Below are 27,853 nucleotides of genomic sequence, written 5' to 3' on the forward strand. Positions count from 1 at the left end.
CAGCATTCATCCGGACTAGTACAAGCAGACACTGACGCACACATGTGGATGTACATCGCTATATAAGTGCAATAATCTTTAACGGGATGTCAAATCCCATGGGTGACTGTTTAAAGTTGCTTTGCTTAGGTTTGCCAGAAAACTATAATCATGAATCTGAGTCTTGGTTCACCATGATTTTGTTTTCAGTTTTGTCAGCACTACCTATGATTGTTGGTTTCAACAAAGTGGTAAATGTCTTATACCTGCGTCACTTCAGGCTTTCCTCACTCTTCATGCTAAAACACTGTGACATCATATCAGCAATATTGTTCAAAGCAGCGTAAATCACTCACTCACTCAAAATATGTCATTGTTATTTATTCTGTTGTAGTGTGCAATATATGAGTCTGGACTGAGTGACCAGATGATGGTGAACTTTGACCAGTCCGGAGAGGTTCTTGGCATCTCGCTGACCGCTATTCCAGGCTTGTGTGTTGGCGCCGATGTGCCTGCGTCCAACTTGACCAACTGGAAGACATCTGTGGAAGCAGTTCTGACCGTTTCCGGGCCTGTGTAAGTAATATTTGTTTTGTCAGGAATGACTCAATGGATTGCAGACCTTACAAGGTATCAAATATATTTGATATGGTTTGACATATTACATGTAAGAGATCCTCGCAGATAACTGCTAGACATAAATTCCTTTGATGTAGTGGGTGGGTCCCCGTGATCTGGAGCTCATCACCCTAGACCTTTTTGTCTGAAGTTATTTTTCTCAAATTGCACCTTGAATACAGTATTGTTCAAATTTTATGCCACTTAAATAATACAGAAAGAAAGAAAACATCCTTGCTATCCTGTTTTTGGATGGCTAGAATCACTAAATCTGTCTCCTTTGTTTTGGCCTGAGTGGTAGAGAACTCATTCAGAACTTTTGGTGAATTCTGACTTATGAGGTGTTGAAAAATTCCTTTGCATCAAACTGTTTGTTTTCCTGGTTCTTTCCCAGTGCAAATCCATCTCATGACTTAGCATGAGTTCCAGCATCCTTCTACTATCTAGACTTCAGGAACATTAGGTCACTGTTATTCATGTGAAAGAATGGTGATTGGGTTGTCGTAAAACAGTGTGTAGGTGGGCAATATTATCCAGATTATTTCTTTTCAATCTAACAGTTGATTGTGTATTTTTAAAACAGCCGTTAACAAACGAAAATTTGATTGTTACTTGTTTGTTTGTTTGTTTAACGCCACACTCAGCATTATTCTAGCTATATGACGACAGTCTGTAAATAACCAAGGCTGGACCAGACAGTCTAGTGATTGACATCATGAGCATCGATCTACGCAATTGGAATCCGATAACATGCTTCAGGCAGCCTGACCTCTCGATCCTGTTAGTTGCCTCTTACGACAAGCATCGGAGTCTCTTCATGCCAAGCATGGGTTGCTGAAGACCTATTCTGACCCAGATCTTCACAGATACATTGTTACTTTGCTTATATTGGCAATGTTCACAGTGTTGATCTTTGTTCCACAAGAGAGGGAGAGGTGTTGATGAATTCACTGTCACCATGTTTTTTGTGGTATCCCATCATTGAGGGAATAGTTTGATACAACCTGTTGAATTCTGTAGAATTCTTATCTATCTATTGTCAGTGACCATAGAGTTGTCTCCCTTTCAATGATCAGTTGCATCTGTTTGAAAATATTTAAATCCAGACATCTTCCCAAGGCAAGAGAGTTAACTGACTATAAAAGTCCAATTTCCACCCTTGCCAAACTAGGCTGGTATTATGGAGATACATTTTGGCTGGACTAACAATCTATGCATAGTCCAATCAAAATCATGCTCCGAAATTGAAATCCGGTTCGTAAACTGTCATGCAGATTTCTGTCGATTGCAGGATTTGCAAAGCATGTGCACCGCTAACTTGTTGTCAACAAATAGGTTCTAAATCTTTTCATGTTTTCAATCAAGGTGCTCACGTGATTTAATGCACTTCGCGATGTAAGACTGGTTTTATCACAATATAGGCCTTGATTATTGATCAGATTGTCTTGACTGAGCGCCACCGTTTTGTTTTAAGCAAATGCAAGTGATACGAGAGGTGGAATCTGATTGGTCCATAGGAGAGGCATAGAAGGGACATAACACGTAATAGCCACTGGTGGCGCTATGATCGGGCCCAGGAATTCCAGCATAGTTAGGCAATGGAGGAAACTGGACTTTTAAGTCAGTTAACTCTCAGAATCCGGAACGTTCCGAAACACACCATGTTTTCATGTGTAAATGTTGTGATGGTAATTGCTAGTTCAAGTGTGAAACCATTTCTATGTTGGTATTCGTGAAAACATATTTTGTTACAGCTTTCAAAATGGGGGATGAAGCCTGAGAATGACTGGAATTTTGTGAATGAAATCCCATATGATCCCTGACATGTTTCTAGTCATTAATCAATTGGCTCCAGGTTCCTAGTGCAGAGTTATGTTCCTTCACTTCACATCACGTCTTGGGTTCAAATCCCAGATTCGGGTTGCAGCCGATGCTGATCGTTGGCTTGCCAGAACCAGCCATCTTGGTTAATTTTAAAAACTTTTTGAGCCAACTGGTTTTATTAGTAACCAGATTTAAATGGAATAACAGGCTTTCCATTAAGAAATAGAGTAAGGAGCCACAACGCGACCAAACATGTATACAAACTTGCCATCATAAAATTGCAATCGCAACTGATTTTGTTGCTAATACCAGGGATGTGCACTTGGGGTTAAACGATACATCAGTGCACTGCTCAGTTTGAGTTTTAATTAGATGGTATGATACATGATATGTTTCTTTCTGTATCAATACAAGATGATACACTTGCTAAAATAAATAACTTACTTATCATTTAATTCCCCCCAGCATTTTTGTCAGTCGGATATTGCAAAATGTGTTGTAATTATAATTTCAAGTTCACTACTAAGAATAGCCTCTATGATGGTGTGTCTACAGCTTGCTTTTCCTTTAGAATGTAGTTTGAAATATTCATTGTCATGTTTCCTTGCTGTGCCGTTTCACCTCTACAGAACACTATAACATACATGCAGTTTTTATGAGTGGTAAATGTCTACAACCTGTATTCTTTTGGGCTTTCCTCGCTCAGTAGTTTGGCGCACTGTGACAGAACTGGAATACTGTTCTTACCAGCATCGGGGCAGTCGGGTAGCCTAGTGGTTAAAGCATTTGCTCATCACGCCCAAAGACCTGGGTTTGATTCCCGACATGGGTACAATGTGTGAAGCCCATTTCTGGTGTCCCCCGACTTGATATTGCTGGAATATTGCTAAATGCGGCGTTAAACTATACTCACTCACTCTTACCAGCATTATACCCATTACTGCTCAGTCACCCAGCCACTCTGTGAATACCATGCAGTGTTTGAACTTAAGTGTGAGAGTCAGGGGGTCCTTGTCATAAACCTGAAGTTGAATATTTGAACTTGATTGGGATCCCTACGTTCAAACACTGAAGAAGCAAAATTCAGTGAGCCCTGTACCTCATTTTGAACACTGCCATGCATCCCATCACTTGGCTTAATGGACAGTCTGTTTCTTCACTCCAGCCCCGACACACAGACGTATATTGAGAAAATGAAAAGGGAAGAGGCAGAAAAGGCCAAAGGTCAACAAGGAGACAACAGATCATTCTTCGGAAAATATGTGAGTACACACTGCACACTATTCCAATGATCAAATAACAGGCCACTGATCAATCATTGATTATGTGTGTTCATGATGGATTGTGGTAAAAATAATTAATGATTTGAAGCAAAATATTCAAAGATTCTTTTGGTCAGTATCTGTGGCAACCAATTATAATGGATGATTGATCAGTCGAATCAAACCAATTTATGACAAATGATCAATGAGACAATCCAAACTGATTTCTTACACTAGGTTGTACTTAGTTGTGAATCCAATCCATGTCTGTGCAGTGTCTGAAATAACTGCCTGCCTGTAGCTGGTTAATTATCCCCCGCCCCAACGAAGTTGGCGGGGGATATAGAAATAGGTTCCGTCCGTGTGTGCGTGCGTGCGTGCGTGTGTGTGTGCGTCCCGAAATCGTTTCCGGAGCATAACTCAGAAACCGTTAAATATTTCTCTACAAAACTTTGCATGTCTATCAGACTCATGCTGAACTGGTGCCTTTTGCTATTTAGGAATTTTATAAATTTTTATTTTTTACGTTTCCATGGCAACAAGTTGGACTTAGGTTCTATTGGGTAGTGTTTGTTTCTGGTGCATAACTCAAAACCCATTCAATACTTTCTAACAAAACTATGCATGTTTACCAGACACATACTGAACTGCCTTTCGCTATTTAGGAACTTAAGAAATTTTTATTTTTTACGTTTCTATTGCAACAAGTTGGACTTGTTAGTGCTGCAATTAGGCCATTTACAAAAAGGCCCAGTGAACATAGTTCACAGGCGCTAATGCATTGCACACAACCGGACATCTCATATTTGCGGGGGAAATGAGTATTTCATGCTTGTTTTCTGAGGGGCTGCCTGAAAGTTTTCTCCACATGTCCTACAATCTGAAGGAGCGGTCAGGTAGCCTGGTGGTTAACACGTTCGCTCGTCACACCGAAGACCCGGGTTTGATTCCCGACATGGGTACAATGTGTGAAGCCCATTTCTGGTGTCCCCCGCCGTGATATTGCTGGAATATTGCTAAAAGTGGCGTAAAACCATACTCACTCACTCACTCCTACAATCTGACCGATAATTTTAAGACTACTATCATATTCAGTCTTATTATAACTCCTTGTAGATTCTCAAGTATTTCAATTTAATCACAATGCAATTTGTTGCTTATTTTATTGATTTTTCAATATTAATAATGTCTGAATGTGGGCCATAACTTTGAAGATGGGCAGGCAACTCTTATGGGTCACCTGCCCGACTGTCTTTTGGGGTTTTAAAATCATTTCAAACATTGTGTCTGTGTGCAGCTTGACCTTCAGCAGTGATGACAGTATTGTATTAATGGATAATTCCTCCTTCTCAGGGGGCCTGGGTTGGAATAGGTCTCCATCAGCTAGAGGCAACTGGCTTGTATTAGTGGATAATTCCTCCTTCTCAGGGGGCATGGGTTGGAATACGTCTCCATCAGCTAGAGGCAACTGGCTTGTATTAGTGGATAATTCCTCCTTCTAAGGGGGCATGGGTTGGAATAGGTCTCCATCAGCTAGAGGCAACTGGCTTGTATTAGTGGATAATTCCTCCTTCTAAGGGGGCATGGGTTGGAATACGTCTCCATCAGCTAGAGGCAACTGGCTTGTATTAGTGGATAATTCCTCCTTCTCATGGGGCCTGGGTTGGAATAGGTCTCCATCAGCTAGAGGCAACTGGCTTTTATTGGGTGGTAAGCCTAGAGAATAATTTAAGAAACAAATCTAGTTCAAGTCTTGAATGATTTGGAAAGTCTACATTGCTTCAGCTCTAGGAATTTAAGAATTATTCTGGGCTCCATTAGGATTTTACTGTAAAACAGTGTTTGTGCAGGCTTGAAGAAGGTCCCTCTTGAAAAACCTTGAAAATCACCAAATCAGCTTGAAAAGCCTTGAATTTGTACCCATTGACCTATTTTTGATCCCAATATGTATCAAAGATGTTAAGTGAGATTTATCACAGTGACAGATTTGGGTGCCAAAGATCCTGAAAAATTCATGACAGACTTAATTTATTTTTTGTTGGGTGAAAAATATACTTTGTAAATGTGATGGCCATACTGCTTTTGAGATCTTACAACTTATATATGTTAAGCTGGTTTAAAGTTAAATATAATATTGACAGACTAAGGCTAATAACCCAACTAAAAATGCAGTTAGCAGCCTTTAAAAACCTTGAAAAGGCCTTCAATGTTAGTGTTCCATGTCTGACTGTGTGAACCCTGTTATAGCACAGCTTTGTTTCTGGGACTCCATGTTTGACAGCCTGTCCTTGTGCCCCTGTGAGGCGGAATGTTGCACATTGTCTTGTCACTAGTTGGCCTTGCATCGAAATGTTTCATACTGAGAAGTCTATTTCTAGTTATTCATTTTGCCTGATGTTGGACTGAAATGATATGGACATCTTAACTTTCCGGCATTAATTCATCAAAGAGCTTGCCTTTACTATGAAAATACTGATCCTACATTTAAAAAAATATAAAGAAAATATTTATTGTCTACATATATAGTCATTGCCTGAGAATTGGTTGTGTTCTGTGATGAAGCAGGCAAGTAGGTAAAATGTTTACTTGTGCCAATTGTTGACTTCACATGGGTGCGAGTGAAGTTCATTGACAAATAGTGCTGAAAGTGGGGCACACCCACTCACTCATACACTCAGTTTTACAGCTGGGGTCAAATGCTCCAACGTTGCTCAAGTCTAGGACCAGTGGACATTACTGAAGAAAGGTTTTTCCATGTAATATGGGCTCATTTCTTTTGTGCATAAAACAAGATTTAAAAGACACCTAAATATTCTAAAAGGAAATTAATTACCTCTGTGGGTGGTTGTGTGGTCAGCGTACCATATTGTATGTTGAATGGATCTTTTCTCTTGCTGGGGGCCCAGTCGTCTAAGGCACCGCGATTTGCTGTGCAGAATTGAGTCCCTTGGGCACGCCAGAAACCTATGATTGTGGGTTCGAATCCCGGTCACCCCGATTATGTTTCTAGGTTTTCACCGAAGTGGTAAACGTCGGAGACCTTCATCACTTCGGGCTTTCCTCCCACATTAAGCTGACACACCGTGATATAACTGGAATACTGTTAAAAGCGGCGTTAAACCCAACTCACTCGCTCACTCACTCACTCACTCACTCACTTTTCTCTTGCTGTCAAACACTGGTTTGTTTTGGTTGAAAACACTCCGTTGTTTACCAACCACCTTGATGCAGCGGTCCTGCTGTAGCTGTACTACGTTCACAATTGGATGCTGCTTTGTACGCTATTCACTCCCCTGTGGGGATTGTGTGGAGCCATTCCACACCATCACTGGGGCGGTCGGGTAGCCTATAGTTAAAGCGTTCGCTTGTCATGCCGAAGATTCCCCACATAGGTACAATATTTTAAGCCCATTTCTGGTGTCCCCTGACGTGATATTGTTGGAATATTGCTAATAGCTGCATAAAACCACACTCACTCATACTACCATGTGACCTCACATTTACAGCAATAGAAACTAACATTTTTAATCCACTAGTCTTATAATGATAACATATATAGCCAAACTCTTTAAATGGCAAGTTTCTATCAGTACTTATGAAGCCTTAACTAATGGGCAGTTGCAAGGACTATAGGACCAGTGCTGATTTCTACAGTCCGACTTTGAAAAAGCCTTAATATTGTATCTTGTTTGTAAAGGCCTTAAAGGTTGATAATAAAAGACCTGGACTTGACAATGCTTAACTCTGCTGTTAAAGAAATACATTAACACTATTTATGATATTGCGTGCTGAATTCATGGAGCAAAACCCTGTAAGTCACTCAATGTATATTTTTGAAAACACTGTGTGTGGACTAATAGTGCATTACGAGCAATTCTCACATTGAATATGTTGAAACAAAGTCAAAATTTACTTATACATGTACTTTTGTTTGAAAACAGACTTGTAGCTTTAGGAGTGTGATAATTGCCTTTAACTGGTACAAATATGGGCCAATGGAACCTTATCTTGTCATAAGAGGTGAATCAGGTGGTCTGTCTCAGCAGCTTGGTTGATGCATGTCATTGAATCAAGCTCACGATGTCAGTCACTGGATTGTCTAGTCCAGACTCCATTGTCTACAGACTGCCGTCATATTGCTGGAATATTGCTGACTGCTGCATTACAACAAACAAACAAAAACATAAAAAGGCCTGGCTCAAGTTTTGTATGAACAATGAACCATGAACGTTGAAATGTGGCTAGGATTGCTGACAGTGTGGCTGATTGCCTACTATGGATTTATCTAGGTCTTGAAACTAGGTACCTATGGCAGGATTAGTGGGCAAACATTTATTTTGTAAAAAAATTGGAACTTTTGTAGGGTTCGTATATATTCTTAAAATGAAATGTATTCTATCATTGTATTCAAGTCTTACTAAGTCACATTTGCAATGCTATGACACATCATGTTCAGACTTAAGATAAGCTGCATTGAGACATCTTTTATTTGAATTGGGAAATTTTTACCAAAATTTGCTGCAGACTTTAACCCAATACCAGCCCCTGAGAATGCCTAGATCAATAATAGTGTGGATCCATTTTCATGCTATCAGCCACTGGGCCAAGACTTGGTTTGTACAATCTGTCAGGACATTATCTGAAATGTTGATGATTGTGACATAAAACAACATTCATTCATATGATCACTTCATTCGGTGACAGAAAAAACAAATAGTATTTGCTAACACATTTTATTGAGACATCACAAGATATTCTGACACTTTGTAAAACTATACATAACTCTTAAAGACATTGTTAACAAATATTTATCACGTTTATCACAACGCACTCTTTGAACAAACAAGTTACAAAATATTAGGATTGTCAACTGGACATATGTACTCATGACCTCGTCATCATTTATCTGTGAATATATAAAATGAAAAAATATTACTTCTGAGATGACATCAAAATGAAGAATACATGTACGTTTCTTTATACAAACATGAAATGACATAAAAATATACATGTGAAATCATACCATGACAACAAACCAAATGTAGTTTTCTGGAACGTGTGTGTGTGTGTGTGTGTGTGTGTGTGTGTGTGTGTGTGTGTGTGTGTGTGTGTGTGTGTGTGTGTGTGTGTGTGTGTGTGTGTGTGTGTGTGTGTGTGTGTTTATACACACACTGTATTTACCCTATTTCCTCTATTAGCATGATTAGACGTCTGGATGTCTATTAATTTCGTTGACCCGTGTGTGTAGGTGTGTATTCTGTTTAATGCAGGCAGAACGGCAACTCACTACTGTACCGAATCCCAAATTCTAGTCATACAAAGGGTACATTTGCAAGAAATAGTCATTATTAAGTGATGGGAATAATCATTACATTTCATCAATGTGATCGGGATCATTAATCTTATCAAATTATGGACCTGTTCTCAATCTCATTAAAATCAAATCTTAGTTCTCGCTACCCACGTCTGACCGACCTTGCGCAAACTTTGACCGACCAATGGAATGACTGACAAGAAGTCGACATTAGCCAATCAGAAGGCAGTTTTCTCGTGCTGTACGGCACTAATTTCAAATTGGCAACTACGCTTCGAAACATATTTTCACAAATTCTCGATTAAATTTTTTAAACCTGAACAAAGGAACATTCTGGAATGGCTAATAGATAGTCTAGATTTATGGATTCAGTCGTTAAGCCCGTAACTATTGTTCGGAATACCCTGTGTTAAAGTTTTCCAGGTTGCAAGATTAGAAATCACATTCCGACTGTCACTTTCATGATCTGTTAGCGAAGCTCTGATTGGTCGGATGAAAGGTCGCTCTGACGTGACCCCTAATGGGATGTCTTCAGATCTTTGTTAAGCGGTAGCGAGAACTAAGATCTGATTTGAATGAGATTGGACCTGTCCTCTATTAGAGACCCAGCTTCTATTATTTAGACAGAGTTAATGACCTGAGGCTGGTGTGTATTGGAAACCCGGCCCTGTTCACAGAATCCAATGTCAGAGAAGAGCAATAGGGAAAATGACAGTCCTAAGTGGCTACAGTCATATTTGCAATTATGAAACAAAAGGATGCATTTCCACAAACATGCTTTTACTGTGGGAGTTTTAGTCAATTTAGTAAACTTTTTGAAGTTGTAATAGGATGTTATCACAGAATATTCCATGCTTTAAAGAAAAATCTTAACACTAGACTTGGCAATTGGCAGTCACATCAAACTAGATTATTACCATTGATACAATCAGCTGAAACTAGTGCCAACCTATCGACTCCCAACATGAACCCAACATGCAAAGTTAGAGCCTGTTTGGGGTTTCTTCATGAATAATAACATGGTTAAAGTTTGTTTATTTTTTCAACCATCGAAGTTTGGGACAAACATTTTTCCAAACCTAATTAATAATAAACCAAGGGCCTCAGATAGGCCTCAGATAGGCCTCAGCACAGTAAACAAATGTGCTGAGGCTTATGTACGATCATATGAACATTCTTTAGAAGGAAAACTGTCAATATTCCATGGCAGGGGTAATGAATAAAATGAAAAACTTTTTCATTGCATTACAAAATATTTTTTAACCTACCAAATAAACTCAGTTGCAAGTCCCAAAGCAGTCCAGTCATATGACCACTTCAATGTACACACCCCTAATGTATTAATACCATGACGATCCGGGGTAGAATAGGTCTTCAGTAACCCATGCTTGCCGTAAAAGTCAACTATGCCTATTGTTTGAGGCGACTAACGGGATCGGATGGTCAGGCTCGCTGACTTGGTTGATGTATGTCATCGATCCCAGTTGCATAGATTGATGTTCATGATGCCAATCACTGGATTGTCTGGTCCAGATTTGATTATTTACAGACCACCGTCATATAGCTGGAATATTACTGAGTGCCGTGTTAAACAACAAACAAATAATACCAATATCAGCGATAAAAATTGTCATGTCCAGTAGTCCTTACAAAACTGCCCAATGGTTAAGGTGTCATAAGGACTGGTAGAAATTTCCCATTAAGGTTATTGCTATGTGTTATCATTATCAGGGCTAATGAACTAACACAGTTAGTTTCTATTGCTGTTATAAGGCAGAGACTAAAACTGTTAGTTTCTATCGACATGTTGTTTGATGATGGTTATTGAATGAAGAATGTGAATGAACACAGGGACATAGAAGAGTCCTAACAGTGTGTAGCACATGAACGTGGCTACAGATAATATTTTGAGCCATTGAGTATTAGCAAGTAGTCCTTTACTGATAGGTACTGATAGTTTTCAGTATTTAATATATTTGTACTCCCATCGGTCCTCCCTAATGGGTATTTATAGACATTTTTTGGATAATTCTGATCAAAATGCTGTTTCTGGTTTCTTCTTATTGGCTCACAACAGTGATATATACATATCTAATTAACTATAAACGAGTTGATGTTTGCATGAATCCTGCATTCGATCAGAAAAGTAATATAGGTACGCAAGTTGAAAAGGATACATTGGGTAATTATGCTAAATGTTGAGATACACTTTGTTGTTTTCAATGTTTCATGCATAATTAATTGTATGTAGATCTAGTAGTAGTTGGGTAATGGTGATACATCTGATGTATTTTATGCAAATACGCAGCTTATCTGGAGCTGTGCATGAACACCATGGAGGACTGGTGTTTTGTGCGTGCCCAGGATGCTGGTAGTGGTAGGTTAGTGCCTAACGGAGTCTCTATACATGCAGTGGCCTGGCAGTTCCAACACCAGTTATACCTCTTAGGTCTTCAGCAACCCAAGCTTGTTGTAACAGTCGACTATGCTTGTCCTAAGAGGCGACTAACGGGTTTGGGTGGTCAGACTCACTGACTTGCCTCTTAGGTCTTCAGCAACCCATGCTTGCTGTAAAAGTCAACTATGCCTGTCGTAAGAGGCAACTAACGGGATCGGGTGGTCAGGCTCGCTGACTTCGTTGATGCTTGTCATCAACTCTATTGTGTGAATCGATGCTCATGATGTCGATCAGTGGATTTTCTGGTCCAGACTCAATTATTTACAGACCGCCGTCATATAGCTGGAATATTGCTGAGTGCGGTGTTAAACAATAAACCAACCAACCAACCAGCCAACCAACCAACCAAGTTGCAACTTCGGGGAGCAGTTTTAAGGTTCAGTGTAGGAGAAATTGATTTAAGGCATTACGCCAACAAAACAGTGAATATGTTGACATCCTCAAAGACAGGAGGCATGACCAGCATCCCCTAAAATTATGATCACATGACAAAGAAATCTTTTAGCACAATTAACTTCCCTGTGGTGATTCTGTGTCAGACAAGGTCTCCAGCAACCACAGGGTGCTTACAGGGCTTGAAAAGGACTTAAAGTTTAGAGTTTGTCTTGAAAAAGCCTTGAATTTTGGAGTTTGTCTCGAGAAGGCCTTGAATAGGCATTTTGCATGGGAGAAATAATGACTTGAAAAGAACTTGAATTACACATCAAATTCTTTAACTTTTAATATATGAAATACCAATATGGTTGTCAATGTCCACGAATATATTCAATAATGCTGCATGTTAACGAGAAACTTTAACTTTGTAGCTGATTTTACTTACCTCGTTTCTTGAATGAGGAGTGTTCTTTTAAATGAATGTGTCTGTGATCCGGGATGATATTTACTTGAATTTGACTACAAGTGCCTTGAAAAAGCCTTGCAAAGGCCCTGAATCTGTTGAGGACAAATCTGTTCCAACCCTCACCTATACCAGTGGTAAGAGGTCACCAAATGGATCGGGTGGTCAGGCTCCATGTTTTGGTTGATAGCATGTCTTCACAGCATTACTGCATGGATCGTTGCTCACAATATCAGCCTGTGCCAAAAACTTTTGAGGATGCTTGCCGCAATTTGGCTCTCAGCATTATTTTTTTAAGTCATTTTTTGTGTTATTGCATGGACTTTGAGGCTTACAAGACGAGTGCCTGAAGTCCATGCAATAACACAAAAAATCACTTAAAAAAATAATGCTGAGAGCCAAATTGCGGCGTCACGAGATGAGAGAAACATGATATTGCACACGAAACATGACATATCCTATTTATTATATACTTTTTGTGTGTTTTCCGGAAAGTTAAATTATTTCATTACAAATGTAAAACCTTGAAACATAAATTCTCTCAACCTAACACACAGGGATGGTCACCACCACATATGTTTGCTTCTTAAAAAGTAGTTCCGTGTTTGCAAAATCTTAAAATATATATACAAAAGTAACAAAAAATATTTAGGGTCACTAAATTCTTTACCATACAAATAGATATGATTATATACAAAATCTACGTAAAAAAGTAATACGCTTCAAAACGAGACACCTGTTTGAAGCGAAAGAATACAAGCTGGTCATGTGACAAAAATGTCTCTTTGCGAAACAAATGAGAAATTTACAGTTTATAACAAAACAGTTTCAAGAGAATAACAAATGACAAGAAGCGATAGTAACTCCATAAATGACCATCTGTCGTTATTTTGCCTTGTCAATGGGGAACTTACATAAAAAGGAAGTCAACAGTTTGTTTACAGCCTAGACACTTATGATAAAGGGAGACAATTTGCGGGAGGTAGCTCTTGTATGCCAATAATTTCGTCAAAGTGTTATGTTCACTGCAGCGAAATACCAAGTGTTATGTTCACTGCAGTGAAATACCAAGTGTTATGTTCACTGCAGTGAAATACCAAGTGTCATGTCCACAGCAGTGAAATACCAAGTGTCATGTTCACTGCAGTGAAATATCAAGTGTAATGTTCACTGCAGTGAAATACCAAGTGTCATGTCCACTGCAGTGAAATACCAAGTGTCATGTCCACAGCAGTGAAATACCAAGTGTCATGTCAACTGCAGTGAAATACCAAGTGTCATGTCCACAGCAGTGAAATACCAAGTGTCATGTCCACTGCAGTGAAATACCAAGTGTCATGTTCACTGCAGTGAAATATCAAGTGTTATGTTCACTGCAGTGAAATACCAAGTGTTATGTTCACTGCAATAAAATATCAAGTGTTATGTTCACTGCAGTGAAATATCAAGTGTTATGTTCACTGCAGTGAAATATCAAACTTCAAATGGGATACTACACATTTCATACACATGCACCATTCAAATACTAGTCAGCACAATTCATCTTCAATGGCAATAATAATATAAAATGTATTTTGTTACCGTATTCGACATAATAAGCGCCCAGGGCACTCTCAAAATTAGAAATAGGAGGCCCTTATCTGAGTAATATTTTGGTGAAAAAAACAGAGTTTATTATATACAACAGATATATTTTTTTATAATCAAGGGTGCATATAACACATGAGTGCGTATTATACACGAATAAATAAGTCTGGTGTACAACGAAGGGGTGCTAATTGGGATTGTTCACAAGCCAAAACATTTGCAAGTATCGCCGTGTGCGCTTATTACGTCGAATATGGTATTCAATGAAGACCATGCAGATTGTGTATTTGAGACTACAGAAATGGCTACTGCCTTTAACATTCAGGAGCTGTATGTTGGTTTCTGTAAATGATGCAAAACATGATCACAGTCAGACACAACATTTACAATGTGTGAAGCTGGATATTCCACTCCAGTCTGTTCAGCTATACTGAACAAGTCCACTCTCCAGACTCTACAGCTATACTGAACTATTCCACTCTCCAGTCTGATCAGCTATACTGAACTATTCCACTCTCCAGTCTGATCAGCTGTACTAAACTATTCAACTCTCCAGACTCTACAGCTATACTGAACTATTCCACTCTCCAGTCTGTTCAGCTGTACTAAACTATTCCACTCTCCAGACTCTACAGCTATACTGAACTATTCCACTCTCCAGACTGTTCAGCTGTACTAAACTATTCCACTCTCCAGTCTGATCAGCTGTACTGAACAAGTACACTCTCCAGACTCTACAGCTATACTGAACTATTTCACTCTCCAGACTGTTCAGCTATACTGAACTATTCCACTCTCCAGACTGTTCAGCTATACTGAACTATTCCACTCTCCAGTCTGTTCAGCTGTGCTAAACTATTCCACTCTCCAGTCTGATCAGCTGTACTGAACAAGTACACTCTCCAGACTCTACAGCTATACTGAACTATTTCACTCTCCAGACTGTTCAGCTATACTGAACTATTCCACTCTCCAGACTGTTCAGCTATACAGAACTATTCCACTCTCCAGACTGTTCAGCTATACTGAACTATTCCACTCTCCAGTCTGTCCAGCTGTGCTAAACTATTCCACTCTCCAGACTCTACAGCTATACTGAACTATTTCACTCTCCAGACTGTTCAGCTATACTGAACTATTCCACTCTCCAGACTGTTCAGCTATACAGAACTATTCCACTCTCCAGACTGTTCAGCTATACTGAACTATTCCACTCTCCAGTCTGTCCAGCTGTGCTAAACTATTCCACTCTCCAGTCTGATCAGCTATACTGAACTATTCCACTCTCCAGTCTGTTCAGCTATACTGAACTATTCCACTCTCCAGTCTGATCAGCTGTACTGAACAAGTCCACTCTCCAGACTCTACAGCTATACTGAACTATTTCACTCACCAGACTGTTCAGCTGTACTGAACTATTTCACTCTCCAGACTGTTCAGCTGTACTGAACTATTTCACTCTCCCGACTGTTCAGCTGTACTGAAATATTTCACTCTCCAGACTGTTCAGCTGTACTGAAATATTCCACTCTCCAGAATGTTCAGCTGTACTGAAATATTCCACTCTCCAGACTGATCAGCTGTACTGAAATATTTCACTCTCCAGACTGTTCAGCTGTACTGAAATATTTCACTCTCCAGACTGTTCAGCTGTAATGAACTATTACACTCTCCAGTCTGATCAGCTGTACTGAAATATTCAGATTTGCTGAAATATATATCACACTTCCGTCTATTCAGCTAAACTGTTCAACTATTCTTTGTACAGGCTGTGGTTATGCTAAGCTGTTTCACTCTCCAGTCTCCAGGCTTTTCCGCTGAACTATTCCACTCTCTAGACTCTTCAGCTGTACTGAACGACCCCAATGTCACTTTCAGCGGAAAGATTTTTATCCCGCTGACTCAACAGTTTAATATTCTCCATGTCAAAGCTGGATATTGCTGTACATCTTGACTTGCGGAACTGGTGTCTGCGCTGATCAGTCAGCATAGCAGACAGTCGGAACTCACGACTACCATTAGATCCTGAAGAACCTGTTGATACAAGAGGACGCCGAACAAAGCGAATTATCTCCCTTGTTGAGCTTCGAGGAACAGCTGATGGCTTTATGCAACAAAATATTTCTTGGTAAGTTCTGCAAAATTTGGCACTGAAAGCCATGTAGATGATAAAGTTTATTGACGAATTAACAGTTTCGAGGAAGTAGGTCACACATGAAATGCAAGCAAAGAGGTTACGGTTGGACCCAAGACGGGAGTAGTCTTGCTTAATTTGGGATGCGATGCTGTTGAGAGCTCCGGGCAGTATGCAAATTAGGAAGACGAAGGAAACAATAAGCAGCATTATTGTGATGCGATTCTGTTCAGACATGTTGCAAGGGTTACCTCCCTTGCTCATGATGCGACGAAGATTCCAGGTTTGCCGTATGGCTTTGACAATGAGAATGTTCAGGATTATAAGCAGAGCAATGGGGACAAAGCGGAACAAGATGTTGAGAATCGTGCCATAAATTGCACAGAATTGATGGTTCTTTCCAAGAATCGTCTTATGAAGGATGACAATTGTTCTGTTGTTATTGGTGACTGTTTCTGGTCGGTATTTCAGAGCATGGGGCAGGAAGGCAATGATTGTCACGAAATAGATCATCAGGATTCCGAGGTACGTGTGCTTCTTGCCACAGATAGTTCTTGCTTTCATTGGGCAGTAAACGGCAACAAATCTTTCTATGCTGAGGAGTGTGGTTAGCCATGTTGTAATTCGGGCAGTCACCACACTCCCATAGGCTCCTATAACCGGATATGTCAAGCGACGGAGATTAGCAGCACTGACAGGATCACGTGACTTGTAGATTATAATCGTGGAATACCAAAGGCTGTGAAACAGCACCAGAAAGTCAGACACAGCAAGTGCAGCAAGACAGCAGTTTGTCGTATTGCGCATACGATGATGAATAAGAACAAACAGACTGAGGATGTTTCCAATACATCCAAATATGCAAATAGGTATAATGAGAATTGCAAAAATGAAGATTACTTTCTGGACAGTGTCCTTCGCTATGACTGGCTCATCACCAGGCATTTTCTGGTGTCGCAATAAAGATATGCTTTCATTTAACACTTCCATTGCCACTGTGCTTGTCCACATTGCTGTAAGTTGCACTGGTAACTGTGTCCTTGACATCTACTGGTTAAAGGTCACTGGTAACATTGCCTTGACCTTTTCTCATACAATCCAGGTCAGATTCCATACAAATTGATTGTTGCTTTTTACCCAATTTTCTATTGAGATATTGGTGGTTGTTATTTCAATTGGTCGTGGAGATGTTGATCATTGTTTTCTGTTGTTGATCAAGGTGGTGATGATAGCGGTTATTTTGTTCTATCGTGTATCGACAATGGTTCCATGATGAGATGCCTCTTTTTGGAGCATTCTGAAAAGAATAAATGCAGTAAATCAAATTAGGTTTAACACAAATGATAATAAGTTATGGACATGTGGTACAGTGTGTTATTCTGGTGATATTGACCAAAGAACAGGCTAATGTAACAAAGAAATGTGTTTCTGGTGTTTTACCATGGCCAAAAATGTTAGAAATAGCGACTACTATACGATTGTTTCCATATCATAAATCTCTTATTTTAGGAATAAAAACTGCACATTGTGAGCCTTTGGCAATATATAAAATACGGAAACACATGAGAACCTTTGGCAATGTATACAATACGGAAACACATGAGGGCCTTTGGCAATGTATACAATACGGAAATACACGAGGGCCTTTGGCAATGTATACAATACTGAAACACATGAGGGCCTTTGGCAATGTATACAATACGGAAACATATGAAGGCCTTTGGCAATGTATACAATACAGAAACACATGAGGGCCTTTGGCAATGTATACAATAAGGAAACACATGAGGGCCTTTGGCAATGTATACAATACGGAAACACATGAGAACCTTTGGCAATGTATACAATATGGAAACACATGAGGGCCTTTGGCAATGTATACAATACGGAAACACATGAGAACCCTTGGCAATGTATACAATACGGAAACACATGAGGGCCTTTGGCAATGTATACAATACGGAAACACATGAGGGCCTTTGGCAATGTATACAATACGGAAACACATGAGGGCCTTTGGCAATGTATACAATAAGGAAACACATGAGGGCCTTTGGCAATGTATACAATACGGAAACACATGAGAACCTTTGGCAATGTATACAATACAGAAACACATGAGGGCCTTTGGCAATGTATACAAAACGGAAACACATGAGAGCCTTTGGCAATGTATACAATACGGAAACACATGAGAACCTTTGGCAATGGAATGGCTAATATATGGTCTAGATTGTATGGATTCAGTCGTTTAGCCTGTAATATTCATTCGTAATACCTCGTGTTAAAGTTTTTGATAAGAAATCACATTCCGACTGTCACTTTCATGATCTGGTAAGCGAAGCCCTGAGTGGTCGGATGAAAGGTCGTTCTGACGTGACCCCTAATGGGAAGTCCTCAGATCTTTGTTTTGTGGTAGTGAGAACTAGGATCTGATTTTAATGAGATTGTATAATGTCTTTCTTAATATCAACAATGTTTAAGATGAAGTAATTTTGGAAACTCAGTGCAACACTGAGCTGCCGTATGATCAAATAGTGCCAAATAAATTGTAGCCTTGTTTGTTTACAGAATCACAGAAACAGGAAGTAGACATTGCACTGATGGATAGAGCTTATTGAGAATAGTTTTGCTTGGTATTTTTAACTCATTTGCATATTTATTGGATCAAGGTATATTGGATAGGTTTATGGCATCAATAACTCTTTTCATTATATGGTAAATGATCACCAGGCAAATTTGGCCAGTCAGGGACATGATTATTAAACAGTATTGCCTCATAACTTAATTGAATAGGTTAAAATCTAAAATCTTTTGTGATCAGGTAAGAAAATAATGCCATAGACATACAAGAAGCTCACATTCCCTTTGCATGCCAAGGTTTCCCTCCTCTTCTGATTGAAGTTTACGAGTCTAACGTGGCTTCTGCGCTATCAAGTAAAAACACACTGATATTCCAGCCACTGGTTCACCAAGCAGATGAAAAGCAATCTAGGCTGTTTACACATCATATCCCCCTTCCTGGTGACCAGGAAAACTAATTTATTTTTTGGTTTTATGAAATTCAATTTAAATAAAACCATTCTCTCAATGTGCACAAAGGCAAGAAGAAAATGAATATTGGACATTTCAGGTTTATTCATGGCATGATTAGGGCTATGTGTCGCCAGTTGTGTGAGGCCCCACAGTTTGGTGTGCCTTGATCCTAAGTAATAATGATTATGAGCCCAAATCAACAACTCTTTTTTCTTGAACTGATTGAACTGAGACTTTGTAATGATGTATCCAAAGATCCTCTCAGAAGGCTAACCTTTGTAGGAATGATGGATACTGGGAGAAATTTCAAGTTTAATCGGGGTGGTGGGGTAGCCTAGTGGTTAAAGCATTCACTCGCCACGCTGAAGACCCAGGTTCGATTCCCCACATGGGTACATTGTGTGAAGCTCATTTCAGGATTTAAAAAAGAAAATCAACGATGACGTGCTGTGATAATGATGATGATGATGATGATGATGTGTGATAACAATGACAATACTAAAGCAACATCTCAACTTCTACTACAGAATCATCCCTTATTTCCGGATTTCAGAAAAATCATTTTTTTCATCAGAAGTGTTTACTTCATGTCAACTTGTTCTTCAAAATAAGTCAGTTCTCTAGGGCATAAAAAAGATGAGGATAACTATTTGCTAAAAAGATGCAAGTGTAACACAACACTTCTCTTGTCCTTTCACATCACATTTGATGAATGTCACAGATCCGCGATAAGGGAAGTACAAATCAGGCCGTCCCTGCATGGCAACTGATGATAAGCCTTGTCTATTTCACTGGCTCGGCAGATACACTTCCTTCATAAATGACAGTATTGTTGAGTTTCTTATCACAAGGTCTTATTTCATCTATGGGCCTTCTAAAATGTGGGATATGTACAACACAAACTATGACTTGTTTGGGTTTCTTTCACTTACTAGAGCAGATAGACTGTTATGACTGGCCTGTTTTCAGATGTTCCTATGCAACAATGATTACTACACACAGCATGGTGTCGAGATCATTCTGCTGATGACTTGAAACTGACACAGCCTGAGTGGTTTGAAAAACATTCTTTGTATCCTCAGGGCTTGTGTTAGACTTGGGTATTGTTTTAATCTTTTTTGGCAATTCTGAGTGTGTGTTGCTATTCCTCCTGGGCGGATTGTGTGACAATGTGTTCATTGCATGAGATAATATTTGCATAATCTCATTGTGGAGATGATTGCTCCAGTAGGCGTTTGCAGGCTGCTGATTTTAACAATCAAGCTTTTATAATGGGTGATCACGTCCTTCAGTCAACTTACTTTGATAATGAAAAACATTGAAACTTCAGTAATGGAGAAATCATGAGAATCTGTTGATGCCGGTTTGTTTGTTTGTTGTTTAATGCTGCACTAAGCAATATTCCAGCTATATGAGAGCGGTCTGTAAATAATTGAATGTAGAACAGACAATCCAGTGATTGACATCATGATCATCGATATTTGCAGTTGGGATACGATTACATGCATCAACCAAGTCAGCAGTCCTGACCACCTGATCCCGTTAGTCGCCTCTAACGACAAAATTCTCTAACTTAAATCATTTTATGGTTAATATTCCAAAAGTTGATGTCATGACACTACAAATTTCCAATGTTCTGAATATCAATGTCATGCCATGACAGATTAACTTTAGTAATCTGAAAGAATCAGGTGCTACTTAACTTCTTTTGAGTAGTATATGTAATTTCTCTATAATTTTTAAGAATGACCAACAGTTGCATCAGTTTTCCTTGCAGGAAATGTATGTTCAGGGGCCTGTGATTTGCTGGCTCAGAATCAATTGCAACAACAATAGTGTGGCGGCAACATGATTGTTTAATGTCTGGTTATCTTATCATTTGGCTTGGCATATGTCACTCACATGATTAGTGAATTTGTAGATTATGTGGATAACAGGATGTTGAGTTCAAAGAATATTGATCTTGTATTTACAAAAGGTTTCTCTTGATGTAAGGCTGAAACTTTTCCACTCTTTGTGTACCGACTGGCTCTGTGGTGTACTGGATAGAGAGTCTGCCCTGGGAACGGAAGGTCGGCGGTTCGATTCCCTGATCCCCACATACCTTAATATGGTCATAGATGATTCTGGTCACCTGGGAGTCCTTGTACTGTCTTTTAGTGTTTAACTGTGGCATTATATCTCAGCGGGTTATCTCCATGGAACTCTATATATAGCACTTATGTCCGGACGAGACAAGCAGTCCCAAGCACTCTGCAGTTAAACCCCATTTAACCTCACCGCACCTATGTGTATCAGTTATTAAAAAGATTCATTTATATTTAAACTAATGTGTGCTTGATGTACCTCCTCTTCCCGAGGCAAGCATGTCCACTAGCCTGTATCAAAGCCTAGTTTTGATAGGTGCGATATTCCAATCATTTTAAGCACAGGAAAATGGTCTTGGTGTGGCAAGGGTGGAAACAAGACTTTGATAAAAAGGCAAGTGGATGCTCTTGCCTCAGGAAGAGGGATGTACCTGTACCACAATTAATTCTTTGAAAGAACAAGAGAAGTTTAACATCCAGGTCTTTCTTGTTTTGATTGTTGTCACGTCTTAAAAATGTCACATAAAGATAATGAATGATGAATTTGGATGTGTTTTGCCTAAATTGATCCTAAAATTTATTTTTCTTGTCTTTATCATTTATTCAGAAAGAAATATTTAGTTTTCAAAACATAAATTCAAGCATTATACGAATATCGTTTTGTCTGTTTGCGATTGTTGTTATGTATCATTGTATGGGTCCCCATTTAGTTGTGGAAGCATCAAACCAATTTTGGCGGAAAAACAACCAGCATTTGACTTGTCATGCATAGCAATTGATGATTTTATATAAAGACTTCAACATTTCAAATAGTTTGGTCACCTTTTGAGACCATTTTGTTGAATGCTTCTGTTTGTATAAAGTCAAATAGCATCAAATCCAAGTTAATGGTAGTCGCGACACCTGTCTTGGCACTGTGATGGCTGCAGTAAGTGCGGCCTATTGATTTTCTGTAATGAATTGTGAAACGTTTCCGAAATATAGGAGCCATTTCCGACAAATAAGAGGAAGTCATTAACTTAATATAGTGAAAGTGTCTGGCTGAAAGTAAGAAATGGAAGGTTGAGACGTGTGTCTGAGTTCAGCATCTGTTTCTATGCATTTGGATAAGTTTGTCTTTGTCACATAAGGAACTTCATGCTGTGTGTGATATTTGGTGCCGTAGCCATTCATTCATGAATGGGATCATTTATTTTTCAGCTGTTCAATGGACTTTGTTCAAGTTAGATCTGGGCTGTGGGGTAGCCTAGTGGTTAAAGGGTTCGCTCGTCACAACGAAGACTTGTGTTCGATTCCCGACAGGGGTACAATGTTGTGAAGCCCATTTCTGGAGTCCCTTGCCGTGATATTGCTGGAATATTGCTGAAAGCTGCATTAAGCATACACACTCACACAAGTTAGATCTTTTGAGAATATTCTCCAATGTGTGTGAAGAGTTTTTCTACATTGGAAAGATTACATGTATGAAACTCTTTATGATATTGCAGTGAAACCTGGTTAGTTCAGAAAATGTTGGTCTGGAAATCCTGCTGGGAACACCAATATTGTCATTACCACATACTAGGGTTGGGAAGAGTCCAAATTTATTACCAGGGTACCCGACCCCCTAATACCTTACCCTACCTAGGTACCCGCTGTAGGTCTCAAGTTGGGTATAAAATTGATTGAGAATTGTTTTACTGGATCCCTGGCAAAAGATACTTAGATACACCCATGAAACCATCTTGTCATGCATACACTGAAGTTGACAGAAGCTTTATCTTTACTCAAACATTTATAAGTCGAAAGGAATGCGTGTTGTCTAACACTAACCCATAATTCATTGTGCCAAAATTTGTAAGTTTTGATTACTTCACTGGAAAGTTAGTTTCTAGAGCATCTGAACTGTCACCTTCAATAGCATTATCATCTTTACTCTCATCATCATCAACATCATCTAAACTGACATCAACATCAACATCATCATATGTACTGTCACCATCAACATCAACATCATCATATGTACTATCAACATCAACATCATCATATATACTGTCACTATCAACATCAACATCATCATATGTGCTGTCACCATCAACATCAACATCAACATATGTACAGACAGACTCAATTCATTTTCATAAGGAAGTGTACCGACAAAAGCAAGGAAGGTTTGCTGGCCTTAACAAAAGCCTTCAAAAAGCAAGCAAAAACTATTTCTTATGAAATAGTACCTCCCAGTTTTACATCACTTATCCCTGCTTTATCAGAATGATCAGAATGTGACTTGCCGCCACTAAGTTCTAGAGATAACTCCTATGGAATACTTGCACTGTCAAATTTCAAAATAAATGCTGATTGTATTTGTTTCAAGGAAGAAAGAATTCAACCAATGCTGTCTGGATTCTGTCACTGACTGAAGTATGAGAGCTTGAAACTGTTGTTGTTTGTAGTGAAAAACTGTGTTTATTGTTAGTGGCCACATGGCCTTGATAAAGTGAGACTGTTCCGTTAGATCTCACGTTTAGCGCTGCCATTAACAGGTGCTCAGCTGGCCTCCTACTTTAGCCTTCAGTCAGAAATTATGAAACGTTTCCTCTGGAATAATTATTTTGATAATATTCAGCACATGTTGAATTTAAGTAGGGGGTTTGGATTTATTTCATAGTCATGAAAAGAGGAGGAATTGTATATTTCTTGGCATGAAGGAATAATAAAAGATGATCTGGATGGGTGTGGAATTTGAAGAATGTAGTTAGGTAGAAATGGCTTGTGTATTGTCTGTTACGGGAAGTCTGACAGTAGGCCAGACACCTGGTTGTATGTGGAAATAAATGTAGAAGTGGTTGGTGAGCAAATTGTACATGAGGGGGAGATCTCCAGGAGGAGTGTGTCGACCATGACCTGGATGACAGTGTGTCATTGAGTCTTCATGGGCAGCCTGGAAGTGCAAGTGTTTTCTTGTAAATCTGTTTCGATTATTCACGAGGACAATGTGTGCAGCCTATTTTTGATGTCCCTTGTTTAGTATGACTGGAATATTGCTAAAGCAGCAGCAGCAGCAGCACTCAACCACTCAACCACTCAACCAATCATTCAACCACTGACTCACTCCTCCATCATCTGCAACTTAGCACAAAATATCTCTTGCTCAATCCCGTTAGCACCTCTAACAACAAGCATCAGACAGACAGAAAGAGAGTTAACAGAAGTTTTATTTGCAATCAGGACATATCACACAGCTTAAGATGACTTTCAAAATAAACACACAATTGTAAATAGATGTATTTGCAATCATAATATAAAGGACAATAATATTTGAATAGCTCCAGACAGCATTTATGGAGGACAGAAATTTTTCCATGACTTTTTGGCACAATTTAGAGACTTTTCGTATATATGATGAAATATATCTCTGAAATAATTTCAGAAATTAAATAATATTTGGTTTACTAAAATAATTATATGCCTACATAGTTACGTCTTACCACTATTTAGTATTTACATAAGAGCAATATATGGCATTCCTGACCAATACAGAAAGACTGCCAAAGATTACATTTCTTTCTGTTAACGGAGTATTGTTATCCATCACCGGACTTCTAGTCATGGTTCATTACAGGCTTGAAAAGCCTTGAATTTTAGTGTCAACCTTGAAAATCACCAAAGTAGTTTGAAAAGCCTTGAATTTGTACAAAATGACATATACTTGTTTTTAATGGTATGAAACTTTATGGCTTAATTTATTTTATTTATTTGTTGTGAAAATAAATCTCGTTGGAATATTTGTGATGTTCGTACAGCATCTTTGGTCTAATATATGGTATGCTGGATTTAAAAAGTATATCAACAGGCTGAGGATAATAACCCAAATGAATAAACTCTTGAAAAGGCCTTTTATTTCAGTGTCTCACATCTGTATGAACCTTGTTACTGAGAGATGATGATTGGCAATGCGAAACCGTTTATTTTAACCACTGTTGCTTCGGGAGCTTAGTGAAGTACGGTTTTGGAGTCAATTCTGTTTTAAAGATTCTTTGATATTTAGCTATTTAGAGTTTTTAATATTTATATGGTATGAGTTAAGTCACTAAACTTGATTAACATCAACACTGTTTGAAATGATGAAGGGTCTTTGTTGTTTGATGTTACTGTTTTTCATTTAAGGGATCCTCAAATTGTTGATTTGAACATAAGAGTAGAGACAATGCCCCACTAATTTCCAGCACTGATTACAACGAATAGAAAATGTCACTCATCATGTGAAGCTTTTTAATTACTTACAGATTCAGAAACAGCTCAGTGTTATCGCCCAACCACTTTGTTTCTGTCTACAGATGTGTTTCACTTTTGACATATGTAGATATGAGGACACCAATTAAGTTTCATGAGTTTGATTGTATCAATGCAGCCCTTGAGCCAGATTTAGGCCCAGCTTCTGGTGTGGGTTGATAAGGGATGTTCTGAAAGATGGCTGAAATTAACTGGTTTGCAAGCGGACTGTAGGTTATCAGTGAAGTCCACAAGAATATCTTGAATTGAAATGGTATGGTTAAAATATTCACAGACATGTTCGATTCCCAAATACACCCTGATTATGTTTCTTTGTTTGTCAGAACCATGTCTATTTTTGTTCGTTTCACTGAAATGGTAAAATGTCTCAAGACGTGCATCACTTACCCCTAAATGTATGATTAATTGTGTTCCATCCCTTAGGCTATGATTGTGAGTTCAATTGCTGGTTTGCCCTCCCATCTCCCTCTCCCCCCCCCTCCCATCTCCCTCTACCCCCCCCCCCCCCCTCTCTCTCTCTCGCTCTCTCTCTCCCAACCCCCCCTCTCCACTCCCCAGAAGTTGAAATTTCAAGATCCTAAGTTGAAATTTCAAGATACTTTCTTGAAATTATAAGATACCAAGTTGAAATTTCAAGATTATAAGTTTTTAACATCCTAAGATGTAAAAATACGATTGAAATTTCAACTTAGTATCTTGAAATTTCAACTTCTCTATCTTGAAATTTCAACTTCTCTTATCTTGAAATTTCAACTTAGTATCTTGAAATTTCAAGATAATAAGTTTTTAACATCCTAAGATGTGAAAATACGATTGAAGTGAATAATCTTGAAATTTCAACTTAGTATCTTGAAATTTCAACTTCTCTATCTTGAAATTTCAACTTCTATATCTTGAAATTTCAACTTCTCTATCTTGAAATTTCAACTTAGTATCTTGAAATTTTAAGATAGTATCGAAAAGATTAAAAAAACAAATGGCCCTAAAAGGCTTCCGTACATTCCAAAGCCTAGGCGTCATAAAATGTCATTCTGTCTTGTAAGTCAACAAATAACCGTCAATAACACTGATATAAGGATATTATGCCAATAATTCTCCAGTAGACATAGCATGTTTAGGGCAAAGATTATTATGGTAATACAAGGTGCAAGACGAGCAGTGTGTATCATCTGAATGATACAATGTTTCATGTCAAGATGCTCAACACTACCATTATTGTTGCACAGCAGGTTGTGTTTCTATAATGTTTTCCTGTCATTTCATATGTGATGTTCTTGTTCCTGCTTATTTAATAATGTGAGTCACCTAAGTGAACATGCCAGGACTGGAATGAATCCAGAATATTGCTCTCTGCCTCTGCTGTCAGGGAAGTAATTTGAGGGTTCTCTTTGTTTTGCTTTATGAATTATTTTCAAACACCACTGGGTTAGTAGTCAAAATATTTTATGTGATTTCCTGAAAACAGCTACATTGGCACTCTATAATAAGGAACAAGTTCATAAAGACAAACAACATTTAAACGGAAGGTTTTTGAGTGAATTTTGTCAATGTCTGGTATTAAAATGTAAATTTCAGTCCATCTGGAAGCAGTCAACACATCTTTTTGACTTTGATAGTTTAGTAAAAGTGACAACTGAAAACTCTCTTCAATTTTACAAATATCTTCCTCCTTAACATACATGCTCAAATGTTGAAAAGAATGAGAAATTTGACGTTTTTCTTGAAAATGTTTAATTTATTCTGTAAACTTTTCTGATAATTATGACATAAGGTTTATATGTGAGATATTTACCTTAATGTTGTTATGTCCCATTTGCCATCTGTTGTGCCATGAGCTACTTTACCAGTATCTCGTCTATGTCTCACTGCTTTCAAGACAAAGTCTTCATCAGGCACATGTGTTGTGTTGTATAAGTCGTCGGTTTCAATCCATTTCAGCAATATGTCCTGCAGTTTCGTCTGCTCACAAATGCAAGTCACACAAATAGTTCCAGTTCATCCCACCAGGTGGGTAGACTAACATCACAAGTTTTAAGATGCCGATATTGCGCATTAAGCTTTTATACAACGAGCCATGATCCGATTGCTTGCTCTCCCCTGGCTGGGCACAGCTATCTATCTATTCGACACTCCCAGCATCCGATTGATTCTTCATGTTCACCGTTGGAGATATTTGACAACCTCTCATTACCGCTTGTCTGATTATTGTGGTGCTGAATCCAGATATGGAAGTTTCATGATGACCACTGTACTCAAAAGCACTTAATCAGTTAATGCTTGTCAGAGAAATTAAGTATATAGAAAGGAGTAAATTTAGTCATATGAAAATATAAAAAATTCAAACTGGCAATTCTTCCAGTATTACACAATGTTCAAAGTAGGTACCTGGTGGTTCTTTGCAAGGTAAATGTCTGATTGATATTCAGTTTCTCCTAAAGATTTTT

The 27,853-nt window shown here is 38.7% G+C and overlaps 2 protein-coding genes across 2 annotated transcripts in view; one reads left to right on the top strand and one right to left on the bottom strand.

Annotated features, from left to right (window-relative positions):
- Positions 1 to 27,853, top strand: part of LOC139462549 (ER membrane protein complex subunit 10-like) — a 48,621-nt gene that overhangs the window by 7,295 nt on the left and 13,473 nt on the right. Inside the window, exons 5-6 of the mRNA XM_071244360.1 lie at positions 374 to 555; positions 3,587 to 3,683. Coding sequence (XP_071100461.1) covers positions 374 to 555; positions 3,587 to 3,683 — 279 coding nt within the window. The remainder of the gene's footprint in view (positions 1 to 373; positions 556 to 3,586; positions 3,684 to 27,853) is intronic.
- LOC139462548 (FMRFamide peptide receptor frpr-18-like) lies at positions 15,351 to 27,318 on the bottom strand. The gene is made up of 2 exons (XM_071244359.1): positions 27,202 to 27,318; positions 15,351 to 17,311 (listed from the first exon to the last, which is right to left on the bottom strand). Exon 2 carries the CDS (start codon positions 17,059 to 17,061, stop codon positions 15,724 to 15,726), a length of 1,338 nt encoding a protein of 445 aa, XP_071100460.1. The 5' UTR covers positions 17,062 to 17,311; positions 27,202 to 27,318; the 3' UTR covers positions 15,351 to 15,723.

Source organism: Haliotis cracherodii, unplaced genomic scaffold (genome assembly GCF_022045235.1).
Source record: "Haliotis cracherodii isolate W230 unplaced genomic scaffold, xgHalCrac1.p SCAF_15, whole genome shotgun sequence".
Taxonomy (NCBI): domain Eukaryota; kingdom Metazoa; phylum Mollusca; class Gastropoda; order Lepetellida; family Haliotidae; genus Haliotis; species Haliotis cracherodii.

Bases quoted from the DNA above. Each gene is read 5' to 3' on its own strand.
- LOC139462548 (XM_071244359.1), bottom strand. From the start codon at position 17,061: ATGTCAAGGACACAGTTACCAGTGCAACTTACAGCAATGTGGACAAGC.